The sequence below is a fragment of the Rhagoletis pomonella genome, unplaced genomic scaffold (assembly GCF_013731165.1).
Source record: "Rhagoletis pomonella isolate Grant_MI unplaced genomic scaffold, Rhpom_1.0 Rhpom_scaffold_01307, whole genome shotgun sequence".
NCBI lineage: Eukaryota > Metazoa > Arthropoda > Insecta > Diptera > Tephritidae > Rhagoletis > Rhagoletis pomonella.
Window position 1 is genome coordinate 1 of NW_023459861.1, and position 14,665 is coordinate 14,665.

General features: G+C 34.7%; 1 protein-coding gene across 3 annotated transcripts; it reads left to right on the forward strand.

Moving 5' to 3' along the window:
• Positions 1 to 5,346: 5,346 nt before the first annotated feature.
• Positions 5,347 to 12,952, forward strand: LOC118752198 (cyclin-Y-like). 3 transcript variants are annotated; one of them, XM_036487051.1, is made up of 4 exons: positions 5,347 to 5,890; positions 7,358 to 7,475; positions 9,539 to 10,842; positions 10,914 to 12,952. In XM_036487051.1, exons 3-4 carry the CDS (start codon positions 10,104 to 10,106, stop codon positions 11,294 to 11,296), a joined length of 1,122 nt encoding a protein of 373 aa, XP_036342944.1. In that variant the 5' UTR covers positions 5,347 to 5,890; positions 7,358 to 7,475; positions 9,539 to 10,103; the 3' UTR covers positions 11,297 to 12,952. The 3 variants fall into 3 exon arrangements, with proteins under 3 accessions (XP_036342944.1, XP_036342943.1, XP_036342945.1); XM_036487050.1 differs by lacking the exon at positions 7,358 to 7,475; XM_036487052.1 differs by lacking the exons at positions 5,347 to 5,890; positions 7,358 to 7,475 and adding an exon at positions 6,902 to 6,981.
• The last annotated feature ends 1,713 nt before the right edge of the window (positions 12,953 to 14,665 follow it).

A 14,665-nucleotide genomic window follows, 5' to 3' on the forward strand; every position in this document is an offset into this window, starting at 1 on the left:
TTTATCAATATATTTAGTCACGAAAAAACCTAAATAGTTCCTAGAATGGTAAAAACCTCTAGAAACCCCAAAGTAGTCTCAAAAATCCCGAAATAGTCCCTAAAATATCGAAAGTCCTGAAATAGTCTCAAAAATGCCGAAGTAGCCCCAATAATACCGAAATATTTTTGTACGCGGTAGTTAGTGAAGCCAAAATCGCAATGTACTTTTGTAAGCGGTGTTGCTTTAGGTGAAACTAACTAAATACTTTTAGACTAATTATTTAGCGCTGTGAAAATAAGTGAATATTTACTAGCCTACTCGGTATTTAGTAACATGCAAAATACTTAAAAAAAAATTAAATAGTACTTTGGTACATATTTACTACAACATAAATACCTAAATACTTAGCGCTTAATTTTTTAGTAAATAAAATATGGCCCATCACTAAATAGTATCAGTATAGTGCGGTTCCTGAGATTATCTTACGTTTGTTGCTTTAATTGTCAACACAAGTTTTTTTGATCGAAAAAATAACGATTATTCTTGATCGAAAAAATTAAAATCGTAAAATAACAACTAAAAATGATTGAAAAAATAAAAATCAAAGAATAACGATTATTTTTGATTGAAAAAATAAAAATCATAAAATAACGATTAAAAATTATCGTGATATAAATCGAAAAATAACGATTATACAATGATTTTAAAATGAAAATCCTTTATGATAACGATTATTTTCGGTCCCTGTTTTTTTTTTTCAAAGAAACATATTTTCTTTTAATTTCATTTAATTTTTGGAAATATTCTCTATATTTTATAATTCATTTTTTCCTTATTTAATTTAAATTTATTTTTATTTTAGATTTTGTTTTAAATGGAAAAATATTTGTTTAATTTTCATTTAATTTACAGGTTCTAATTTTTTTAAAGAATATTTTTTTTAATTTCATCTAATTTTTTAGAATTTATTTTATTAGTAATAATTATTTTTATTTTCCATTCATTTTTAGTTTTTATTGTTTCAAAAGGAAAAATAATTTCTTTTTTAATTTAATAGCTTTCTAGATAGTTGCCCGAATTGCGCTGTAAGGGTAGATCTTCAGGCCCCTCTGCACCACAGAATTTGCAAATGTCTGGCCAAGCGTAAGCATAGTGGCCATTTAGTGTTCCACATATGTAGCTCCTTTATATTTCAACCACTTCGCATGAGCGCAGAATGAGCTCTTTTGTCACTGAAGCAAAGAAACTTCTTTAAATGATGGTATGCCTCTAGACTGTCCCAATGGATATCAGTGCACTTGTTAAGATGTTTGATGGCATCCAAGAAATGGGCTCGATCCAAAGGATGGGGTGTCTTACCCTTTTCCGCTTGGAGCTCATCCGCTTTTCATTGCGATCGCAGGCTCATAACCAGGCACCCAGATTAGAGAGACTACACATTGTGCGGCTGGTTTATTAAGTGCTCTGTCTCAAACTATTTGTTCCAGTGTCAGGCAAGCCCTAAAGATTGTAACAAATTTTTTAATAATTTTTTTTGTAACTTTGGAAAGTAGTGTCGGGAATATGCCATCTGACCCCAGAGATTTGTAGGACTTAAACGACTTTATGGCCCAGTTAAGTAGACTGATTGATTTAATACTTTTTTAATTACTGGGTCGACGGCTCCTTGCTGGAATGGAGTTACCATGGTATGCGTATTCGGCCTTTGTGTTATTAACTAGCAGTCAGGGAAGTGAGTCCTTTGAAGAAGCTCTAGGGATTTCCCAAAAGTGTTTGTAGGGGATCCATCTGATCCCATTAGAGCTCCTATGAGGCTGGATTCAACCTCAGAGAGGGACCTTTGGACCCTATCAGTAGCTGGAATGTCCTTTATGCCCTCACAGAAGTTCTTTCAAGGATTTCTCTTGGATTTCCGTATTTCTTTGTTTTGTATTGTGAGAGACTTTTTATACTCATCCCAGTTGCTAGTCGTCTTGGCCTCTCCTGGTAATCTTACGCAGTTTCTCTCACTTGAAGTTCCACCAAAGTACCCTCTTTAGTGAGGATTTTACCTTCTGTGGACAGCATTCGTTATATGAGGATATAATAGTATCAGTCAGGCCTGTGACTGCTGTATCCAGGTCTTATTTTGTAGATATGTCACTGGTTAATATGTTCAGCTTCGCTAAAATATTTACAGCATGCCTGTCCCAGTCAATATTTCTACGCTTGCGATAGAGACTAGCGCTCTTTAATAGACCCTTTGTTTCGAACAGAATTTTTTTTGTGATCAGACATGGAGTCATCATCTGAGACACCGCGGTTCTGAATGACGTCGAACTAGTTTACAATGACTAATATTAGGTCTAAGAACTCTTGACGAATAGCATTTACTAAAGCTGGTTTGTTTCCCTTATTAAGTACTGCTATGTTACTTGTTAGTAAAAATTCTAAGAGAGACTTATCTCTTGTATTGGTATTTCTGCTGCCCCATGTTGTGCTGTGGGCATTGGCATCACAGCCGATGATCAGGACTTTCCTGTGGTTTTTGCAGTAATCCACTAGCTCCTTTACTTGAACTGGTGGTGCGTTATCTGATTCGGGGGGAAATAAATCAAAGGCGATCGTCATCCTCCTCGTTTCCTACCGCTTCCATTTGTTTGGCTAGCGCATCTGCGTTGACACCTGCCGAAGTGTGACCTGTTCAAAGCGGAAATTAATCCTTTTTTGTCAGCCTCAAGGCTCGCAGCAGATTTTTAGTCTTGGTTTCCATGCCAATGGAGTATGGAAAGTACACCGCTGCGACCCTGGAATGAGAAATTTTTGATTCCCACAGTGCAGCACCTTCCCAGGGCATCACAGTGACCATGGTCGTCCTAACCAACTTTGCAGTCGTGTTCTCCTCAGTACAAGATATCCTTCCTTGTAAACAGAACTCAGGAATGACAGTTTCTGCTCTGTTTTTACGTCGTTTTCAGGGTAGACCCTAGCAAGAACTAGCATCTTCACCCCTACAACAACATCTTTAAATGAGATAGTGAAGTGTATCTTATGTATCTCAACAGCGGAGTACCTTCCTCTGAACGGTCGCCTTTACTAGACATTTTTCCCCTAGGTTTGGCCTTTGGCTATTGGAAGCTGCGCTTTGGCATACGCTTCTTTTTTGCTTTCTTTAGGAGCTATTGGTACCTCTTTTTAACAGCTTCACTGAGCCTTTTGAGTGTTTCAATTTGTCAGCAGGTGCTGTCTGTAAGGTAGATTGGCTCGCGCCAGTGTCCTCTTGAAGCGTAGGCGCCTCTTTGAGGCCTTCGTTCCGCTAGTTTTTCATTTGTTTTTATTGTCAGTGTTCATATTGTTGGCACGAGTATTGGGATCATTGGGGCCGCGCCCGAGAACCCCAAGAGAGAGTTCCTCTCTCAGTGTCTTCTAGTAGTATGTAGTGGCTGACGCTATCAAATGCCATTGACAGATCGAAACCCTACTAGGACTGTTCTCTCACAAGATCAGTTTCGGTTAAAGTCACGAGTTACTTGAGTGTTTATAGAGTTAAGTGCTATTGTTGTGCTGTGCACTTCACTGACTCCATGCTGATGCTTCACTGGGGAGGTAGTTCGTACAGTGCGGGGGAAAGGAGAGTTATCGGACGATACGACTCTCCCTTTTTGGCCAGCTTCCCTGGTTTAAGCAGTAGGACCAATATTCCCGTTTTCCAGATGTCCGGAATGATGAGAATGGCCATGGACAAATTGAAGACCTTGGTGAGATAATCTACTACCGCATGACCCAATTTTTTCAACATCAACATTCATCTTCCGTTGGGGAAAGTAAGAGGCTTAGGTACTGGGTGTTAGCAGATTGTGCAGCCTTCTGGTCACTTGGAATCAGCGGTATCGACAGCTGGTTCAGCAGGGTCTTAAGCCTGATATACAGTTCAACGCGAGCGTAGACCTGGGTAACGCAGCGCGGCGTTGCATCATTGCGCTGATACCGAGGGTGGTATAAGTGCAGAATACGTACATATCTCTGATTAAAAAAATAGGGGTGTTAGTCCTGATCATAACGGTATTCTTTTTTTGAAGTGGAAATAATAGTTACTGGTGTTATTGAAGGTCGAAGAATCAATTTCTCAATTTCTTTAAATTGGAATAACTAAAAACCTATTGTATTAATTTAAAATATTTTGATGTCGTTTGAAAGATATCTTTTTTTTATATATACATGTCTTGCTTTTTTTTGTAAGGCTTGTGAGAAAAATTATGGCCTTATTCATAAAAAATAAAGTAGCTTTATAAAAGGTTTATAAATTGAAAAACCTACTTTATTTTTTATGAATAAGGCCATTAGTTTTTATAAAAAAAAAAACATTAAAAAATTAAAAACAAAATGATTTTTATTATTAAATCACGTTATTGTCAACATATAAAAATAAGATTCAAAAGGTCTTCAGCCCCTCGTCTTCGGCAACACAGAATGGAGAATTCTACTTTGGTAGGGTTATAATCCTTCACCTCGGCCGAAGGCCGCCTACGCAGAAAGAAGTTCTGCGCAAAAATACTTGCGATTGTTCAGATAAGACATGTTGTATATGAAATCAAAGCTCGATTTACATGCTTTCTTACAGTGATATTTATATATAATGTTAATAGTGATTTTTAAAGAAAAAAGTACATTTGTTAAAAAAAAATATAAAAACGTGTTGTTTTCATCTATCAATAAAGATTATCATTGTTGTATGCAGAGGTATTTTTATTACATTTCAAACGGGATAAAAATCCTCCAAAATCAATAAAAATAATTAATAATGTGATTTTTAAAGAAAAAAGTACATTTGTTAAAAAAAAAATATTTTATGAAAACTTGTTCAAAACTTGTTGGTTTTTCAAATAATTTTATCAATAAAGTACATCATTGTTGTATGTCAAAAGAAAGGTATTTTTATTACCTTTCAAACGGCATAAAAATCCTTCAAAAATCAATAATAGTTATACGATATTTAATTTTAATGAAATCCATTTTTTTACTTTTTGCCCTTGAATAAAACTTACATTTTTTGTTTCCATCAAAAAAAATAAAAATGTGTTCTGTACAAATTCCTCTATAGATCCCACTATTTTTTTTTTTTTGCATTTGTTCCACTTTAACGTTGGAGTCGACTTTAATGTCGACAAACGCAAAGCTTTGTTTTAAATTTTATCCTTGTATGGAAGAGGAACACAATTTTAGTAAAAAATTGTGCATAAGAACTAATTTGTTGCAAAAAAGTCCAGTTTCAATTAAGACAATTTATCGGACTTTCACGTGCATTAAAATGCAACTATGTGATTCGTGCCGTGCGTAAATGTCCCAAACCGATTCGCCATGATAATTTGTGGGTATTTTCATGAATGTCAAAGCAAAAAAGGCGTAGAAGAAAACATTTTTGCACGAATTCTACATACATTCTAATTTTGGGGCGGTGTGTTAATTGTAAATGTACAAACTTGAGGCGTGCAAAGTTTTATAAAGTGAATTGCAAATACCATAATAAAAAGTTTTATTATCGCAATCAACAACAAAAAACTTCAGTTCGGTATATTTCCTAACCCGAAAACAGACAGCCGCTACCTACCGAAATATCACGGAAACCGCAAAGCTGGGCGAAAAACTAAAAAAGTTTGCCTTTTCTTATCGAAAAAATCCTGTTGAAGTGATTGTAGATGTAAAATACAGAAAAGTTTCATTCGCAAATAATTAAACGTCAAAAAATGTAAAAATTCAGGAAAGATAGCAAATTTAATGTGCCCAACTGCACCTCGATCTTCAGCAACAACAAACACGTCGGAAGCGGCAGAGCCACACCAAACACCTCAGCAAAGTGTCACGGCGGACAAAGCAGCACAAGCACCGAAATAAATCAAAGACTCCAGTTTCTGAACGAAAATTGTTGAAGGTAATATTCATTATTAAAGAAAATATGACAAAAAATTCAATTATGTATGTATGCCTTCAAAGGCTAGGAGCATGTATATGTAATTATGTGAGTAGACTGCCAACGCAAAGTTTTTATTAGCCGCAAAAAGCACAAAACTTGTGAGTAACACACTCCCCAACCCGGTTTACTTGCATACAAAAGCCGGACCTACCCAAGAGTCTTAAGAAAATCAAATTATTTGGAATTAACATTTGGAGCGCTATGTAAATGATATTGTCGCTGATAATAAACAAAAAGTAATAAATACTAAATATGTAATTACCAGGGAACGGATTTTTAAGACCTAAAAACCTATAAAAAAAGGCAAAATAAAATAACGAAATAAGCTAGAAAAGGCAAAATAAAATAGCGACATAGGCAATAAAAGGCACTAGAAATCGCAAGAAAGGCAAAAGAAGGCATTAAAAAAAAGATAAGAACCGAAAAATAAAAAATACATTTGGTTTAGAAATGTTTATTTTACAAGTAAAAAGAGAAAAAACCATGAAAAAACTATGAATTAGTTTCATGAGTTGAAAATTTTCTACTTTGATTCTTTTACTATTTTCTCCTCTCGAATTTTTAACTCGCACAACTTTAATCACTATAATTGTAGAAACATTTAACCACAAGATGCATTTTGAAGTTTTCTGGCAGCATTTTCATTCGATTTTCGCCAGGAAAAGCCTGGAATACTAAACGTTCGATCGACGTGAGTTGATACAAGTGGCGCCCATTTTAAATATGGATCGTTTAATCCTTTCATAATATCGGGAATAATGGCCCTTTACAATTAAAGGTAGAAAAGGAAAATTTCTTAAAAAAGGCAACATCAAGAGTGTATATGTACATATGAAATCATGGACGTTCTTAATCGGATATACTCTACCTCTTTAGCAGAAAAAAAGGCAATTTCCATAAAATTCGTTCCCTAGCAATTACATACATATGTACATATGTATATCAGTCGGATCTTACATATGGATAGCCATGTGTGGAGTGGCTATAAATATTCACTACCTACAGACTCCAGCTTATTCATTATTCATGATTTTGAATAAATACGTATAGTAAGTACATACATACATACATATATACATACGTATTCATGTACATAACTCCATACAAGTCAACGTTGAAAATTGTACACGCTGCCGGTGCTGTTGCAGAACTTCTCACACTCAAATAACTCGCTTGATAACTTTCGCCAATTATTCGTGCCCTTATCTTAATCTAAAGCAATTTCTTATGAAAGCAACCTATATGAAAGCTTTTCTCATTGTCAGGAATTCATAGAATTAGTAGAAAATAATTTGTATTGCAAAGCCAGTGGTTGTACCAGAAGTAAAGTAAAAGATTTGCCAAGACATACTCAATTGCAAGATAATTAATATTTACAAACAAAATATTGTTATTTGTTTTAACTAATATCTATTTCTATTTTAGACACCACGAATCGTGCCAGTGTTTTGGTATTTGAATTAATTCAAATTGATGAATCAAGATTCAGTTTTGGCTAAATCTCCAGCGTCAAACACGCAAACTACGCAAACTTCGCTTTGCAGTTGAGTAATGCGATGCTGAAACCAGAGATATGCCTTTTGTGATGCCATCGCCATACTTTGCATCATAAAATTTTATGACGAGCGATTTGCCTGCTTGATAAAATTTTTTAATCATAGTATTACTTCATAAAATCACGCATTATAAGAACAGATTGGCACTTACACAATATGTTAGTATTTGGACGAGCTTCCGATTTGTGGCGTGCGCCTTGATGTTGTCAAGAGGACGGACCTACAGTTTCAGAACGCCGATTGTATTTTTATGGGAAGCTGTTTTTAATGCCAGAAATACCCTCGGAGGTTTGCCATTGCCTGCCGGGGGTCGACCGCTATTAGAAAAAACCTTTTCTTTTTTTATATCATTCGGAAACTGGGCTCGATCCCAGGCCTCGTGTAACCAATACACCATAGCGGCCTCCTTTCATGCATATGTATGTTTTAAAATTAAAATTAAAAGATGTCTTGTTATTAGTAGAAAACTTCAATTAATTTGATGGTCTGCCTTGAACACACAAATTTTAAAATCTACTCTCTGAGTGTTCTTGCTGGGAAGAGCTCCCTATCCCTTAATCCTATTTGAAATTTTAAACCAACTTGGTTTAATCTCAGGTTACTTCATTGATATGTTAGCAATTTATTCTAATATATTTAGTGTGATTACTCTTTTACCTATTACATATTTTGTGAGGTACATTCAATTAAATTACAGTGGAATGTGAAGATATTCTTTTTTAGTTTCAGTATGGGGTATATAGCTTTTTATTTTAAATTAACCTTTTTTCCTTCTTTCAAATGATTAATTCAGCGTCAAAGTTTCAATTCTTTGAATAAATCCGATTTTTGTTTCAATTGATACCAGCTAGCTCTCTTTACTTCATAGCATGGACAACAGCAAAACAACAACTTACGCCTAGGCCCAAATGTCTCCACAATGTAAATTAAAAAGAAAAAAATTATACACCATTTTGTGCAAATACCGTTCAATTGTCGTTATGCTTATTGTGTGTATGCATGTTTGTAATAGATTTTTTTGCAATTATAAATTTTGGAATGAACTGATATGCATTGGTGGCAAATATTTATTTTTAAAAATAATCTTTACGAAGTTGCTGCTGTAGCATCTAACAAAAGTGGTTAACTCTGTTTAATTAACAATGAAAATCGTAATATGTTTGTTTTAACTTTTATCTTGTTTTCTTTTTTTAGCGTAATCTTATGCCAGGCTTATCTTATTAGCATTTGGTACAAAGTATGTGCATATATATATTTTCGGTATGCATATGCGTATGTATCGTATGCTGGAAGAACGTCATGTCTCAATTAATAAAGTTAAAGTTCTTTAAAAAACTATAAAATAGTTAGTAAGGTTTTTCCTTGAAAAATAACCAGCAAAACTTCATATTGAAAAGTTTAGTCCATAGGATAAAGGTCTGATTATGCATACTCTGCATAACTTCGCACAACCAGTGCAATAAAAATGTAACTTAAGAAAATGTGAAGCAAAATCTAAACTCCACAGGTCGCCAAGTTTTAAAAGTTCTACTAATTTCTGGGTAATGGAGTACATACAAAATACGTACAAGGTACATAAGAAATTACAGTTTGAAGTTTATGCCAAGTTTTCTTCATACATAAATGCACATGTATGTATGTACATATTTGCGTGAATAAAATTACACGAAAATGTACACTACAGTTACGAGAAAATAAAAATAAATGAAAACAATGAATAAAGAATATTTAATTTCGTAAAGAAACTTTTTAAAAGAAAGCTTTTCCCAAAAATGTTATACATTTTTCACAGTTTATTCATTAACATAAATTTTTCTCTTCCATTTCCATAAATTTTGTACCTGGCCTTTTTAAGTTTATATTAATATATGTATAAAGACTTGTATTTATATAATTGTAGTTTTAATTTTATTTTAATACATATTATTTGCATTATTTGTATTGCGCAATAAAAGATTAATGCTTAATGCGGTAATGTATATAAATAAACAAATAGATGAAAATGAAATTACTTTATTCAGCTAACTAATGGATAAATATTTACTTATAGTTTCAGAATCGTCCACAATTAAGCAGCAAATTGTAAAGTTACCTGCAATAATGTCTCATTGTAACTAGACAGATGTGCCAAATATTGAGGAGTTAAATACATTCGTGTCCAAGATTAACCACTAAAAAAGACTTTGAGTGCGGCCAAACTTTGGAAAAATAAATATCTATATACGAGGCAGCGCGTTTAGATGGATCGGATCGATTGTGATTAAACAACAACAGCAATACGTATTGTTTTATGAAAATCCCAATTTTATGAATCTTTCTTATATATCTAATTAAAAATAAGGAAACCCTCCCAACTAGTCAAAGGCAAAAGAAAAGTAAATTTATAAAACAACAGTTTAAGAATAGAGGAGAAACCCATTAAAAAAGACAAGTGATTGAAACAGTTGCATTTAACATTACGTAAATTCTTTGCGGCTCTACCATTCTAGGCAATCTAGATTTGCCATTTCCTCGCATTATTAAAGGATCTCTTCATCGTGTATATCATACATATATAAATACTCGCTCACACACGTTCCATAGAGCCCAATCGTTGTGAAATAAATTCATATAAAATGGGCAACAAAAATTCCTGCTGTGCTTATTCCAGTCCTCAATCAGATCGCAAATCAAAAGACATACCACCCGTCTATGAGGAGCGTCATCACGTACATAGCAGCCATCACATTTCTTCATCACAACATCAGCTAGATGGTCATATTTCTGCTTCCACAGCGGCTATTCATCACAGTGCTGGTACACTGGACAATCCGCATAATTTACAACATATTTCAGAACGTGAGGCGCTCGAAGGCGATGATGATCCTTCCGTTGACCCAACAGCGGCCACTATGTTCCTCGAACGATCCAAAGTCGAAAACGGTGGTATTTCACGTAAGCGCTCCCAGCATCAAATCGCTCAACAGGCGGCGAATTCAACTGGTGGTGGTCTGAAGAAAAGTTCATCTTGCTCCACCATCTATTTGGATGACAGCACTGTATCACAACCAAATCTCAAAAATACAGTGAAATGCGTTTCACTCGCCATTTATTATCACATCAAAAATCGACAGTCCAATCGTCGGCTAGATATTTTCGACGAAAAGCAGCATCCTCTTACGCATGATGCTGTTCCTGATGACTATGATTCGCATAATCCGGAACATAGACAGATCTACAAATTCGTGCGCACGCTCTTTAATGCGGCTCAACTGACTGCTGAATGTGCCATTATAACGCTAGTCTATCTTGAGCGTTTGCTCACTTACGCGGAATTGGATTTGGCACCATGCAATTGGAAGCGTATGGTTTTGGGTATGTTTGGTGAACACGTTTTTGATTTTGAATTGAGACGTAAGAATTTTAATTGATTCATTTCTATACAGGTGCCATACTGCTCGCCTCCAAAGTGTGGGATGATCAAGCTGTCTGGAATGTGGACTATTGTCAAATCTTAAAGGATATCACCGTTGAAGATATGAATGAACTTGAACGCCAATTCCTTGAGTTATTGCAATTCAATATTAATGTGCCCTCATCCGTCTATGCCAAATATTACTTTGACTTGCGTACGCTCGCCGAAGCGAACGACTTGTCATTCCCAACAGAGCCACTCTCCAAGGAGCGTGCCCAAAAGTTGGAGGCCATGTCACGCGTTATGCAGGATAAAGTGACTGCCGAAGCATTGAAGAATGGAATGAAAAAGTGGTCATCAATGGACAACATAAGCCAAGGCGGGCCGCGACGTTCTGTGGCTATACTTTCGTGATTTTCGTTAGTTTATTAGATAGCATTTGATAAACTAAGGTTAAACAAAGAAGAAGTGCGTGAAACATTTAAATATTTTGATTATCAAATAATTATACGCACACTTTAGAAACTCACATTTCCTCACGCCCATGGGAAACTCGTAACACACGATTTGTTCAAGTACGCAACTTTATACGTACGAAAACTTTTGAAAGTAGATTCTCAGAGAGAGGAAAGTCAGCAAAGAAGTACTTTGGTCTTACCATATATTGCGATTTCATTTTCATTGGAGACTGCAATCAAGTTTCATGCGAGAAAAGTTTCATCGTAAAATAGCTTATAAAAATCACTCACTCCCTAGTGCGGGCACAATTGCCGTCAAAATGCGTCGGGCATTTCTGAAATGCAATGATAATGCTGTCATTACTTCCACTAAAAATACTTATCTTTATTTATACCGTTTAATCAAATGCAAAGCTCTTGACTGGAATCACAAACCATAAATATTAGAATCGCCTACTACTTTAGCTGCTTGTATGTAGCTGTAAATTACCAAGGAATTGTCCTTTTTCATGAGATTGAAATATATTTGAAAACCTAATTTTAGAGTCGCAAACATGCCTGCGAACTCGAGTGAACACACATAGGGTGCATACAATCGCAATACGATGTGGTTTAAAGCAAAAATATTTTTAACGGGAAAAAAGTGGCAGACGCTGTTGAAATTTGTTTGCTTGCATTGAGTAAAGGATATCCTCACGCACAGGAAAACATCAGAAATATATGCGAAATAATCTCAAGATACGAGTACATTTGCACATTGGCACTTCCGTTAATAACCTGTAGCAGTAGCTATATACAATAGTTTGTATTTATAAAACTCGAATTGTGCAAACTAAGCGCTAAAGACCATTTTAAGTAGCTTTTAATAAATGTTATTCAAGTATAAATACAGAGAGAAGACATACATATGCGAACAAAGAGGTGCGATAAGAAGTAGAATATTCAGATTTTAAAAATAAAGAATCAGTGGCCAAAAAAAAAAATTTAAGTAGATTACGATTTAATATGAATGAAAACACGAATTGTAGGCTTTAAAAAGCTTAATAAGACTCCAAAATACGCAGATATTTTTAATACTAAGGGAAATCATAAATAAAAAAACACGATTCAACGTCAAACAATTATTTCATAATCAAGATTATTTTGCTGTGCTATTGATACAAAAGCTGTAGTGGCTTTGGAATGAAAAATGGACTAAGGAATTGCATTAAGCTTTTTCTATTTTTTATATTTTGTAAAACTAAAACTTTAATTTATCAGACTTAAACGGACTTAAGTTACCAAAATCATCGAAACTAATACATAAAACAAAGAATTGTATATTTTTTGTATAAAAATTATTTTTGTGATCATAAAAATGTGTTAATGCAATTTCACTCTAGGTGGTTTTCAAAAATGCGTTTTAATTATCGTATACACCTATTTTAAAATCTTAAATCTAAAAAAACATTTAATTGTTCTTAAGTAACACTAAAAAGTAACGAACAAAAATAAATTACTTGAAACTCTTTAAGCTCATAACATTACTGCAAAGTATCTATGTAAGATTTACTTTTGTAAACATAATAATGACCAAACGCAATTGCAGATTTCAACGGAAAATTCCAACCATCAAAAAGGCATAAAGCGATAACAAAGTAACCAAAAAACATGTAATTTTTAGTAGAGTATAGCGAAAGATATGCGATATTTGTAAAATTAATATTAAAAAAATCGATATGCATCAAAGCGAATAATAACACAGAAGAAATAACAGAGAAATATTTTTTAATTTGTAATTTATTTTACACATACATACATACACGAATTTGGTTTAATAAAAGAATAATTAAAATTTACTCCTGTAGCAATTGGTTTTACGTAGTCGAAGCGGTGGCAGTTGAACAGATACAGTATTTTTCAAATGTTAGAGCTATAGAGCTTATATTTTTACGTTTAGGCATCAAGGAAGCTTCGCTTTAAGCGAGGAAAAAAAACGAACACTTTATGTTGCCGGTGACGAGTAGTTAGAGGTATGGCAGTAAACACCTCCAACCAAGGCCTAGTGTCCTACATTCAAGATTCTTCTCGGAGCTACGGAGGGGGGGGGGGGGGGGGGGGGCGTCAAAATGTAGATCCCTTAATTTATGTGAGGAACATTACGACACATACCAGAAATTTGAGAAACACTTAACAAAAATGTGAGAGCCAAATAGTTTTATAAGAGAAACCCTTTATCCTTAGGTAAGAAGCTTGATAATAGAATCCCTGATTTCCTAAATTGTTTGTTGCTTAATCCTTGGATCGTTCTTTAGGAATCATTCCCCGCCCTTTATTTGATGGTCGCTCATTAAGAATGATGGAATTTAGATCGGTACTAAGAAACGCCGATAACTATGCAGAAAAATATTTCAAGAGTGTGGTGTTAGGGCGGTAGCATATTTACTAAAGAGATTACCATTATAACTAAAAGTAGAAATTCACACCAGGTTTTAATCTGAAAAGCGCTGAACGCCTGTATGAAGTTCTACTCTATGAGTTTGGCTGAGTTTCAAATTGCATCAATGCAAAGCGGAAGCCTCTTTTATTTCCAAACTGTAACTGATGAAAATGTCCAATATGGGCAACCACGTTCAAATGCCGAATTAGGACGTACTTGCGCAAATTGGGCCTTTCCATCAATTATAGTTTAGAAATAGAAGAGGCTGATGCTTTATATTGATGCTATTTGGAAGTCGGACTATATAATTTATGGAAAAAAGTTTTTTGGTGCAAGCCGAGCGAGTCCTTTCCTAGCTGAAAGATTTAGATGAAAGATCATAACGATATTTTCAATTTCAGATTCAGAAAGTCATATTTCTAAAAACTTCCGTTTTGGTTACGATGAAAATCTAATAGGATTTCTTTCACGATGCCTCTCATTCGGCAGTTTGCTATTGATTTTGTATAGAAAAATTTAAAGTGAACTGGTGAACCAGAGTTAGCTCATCACTGTGAAAACGGACCTTGGGAGTGGATAGTTATTCGGTGCTAATTTTGTTAAGTTATTCCATGAAACAAAAATTAAATATTAAATATTTATATCATGAAGTTATCCCCGTGTTGAGAAATGCATCAAGCCAAAGCATCAGTCTCTTTTATTTCTTAATTATATTTGACGGAAAAGTCCAATATGCGTAGCCCGCGTTTCTGCCCGCACATGTTCTGGTTTTCGCCCAGCGCTTCTGTCGAAGAGTAGTCTACTCATTCCTCCACACTCTCCTTTCTCGGTGTGACGTTCTTAAGCGTGGCTTTCCTGGCTAACTCATCCGCCAGGCAGTTTCCTACAAAACCTTTTTGCCTGCCA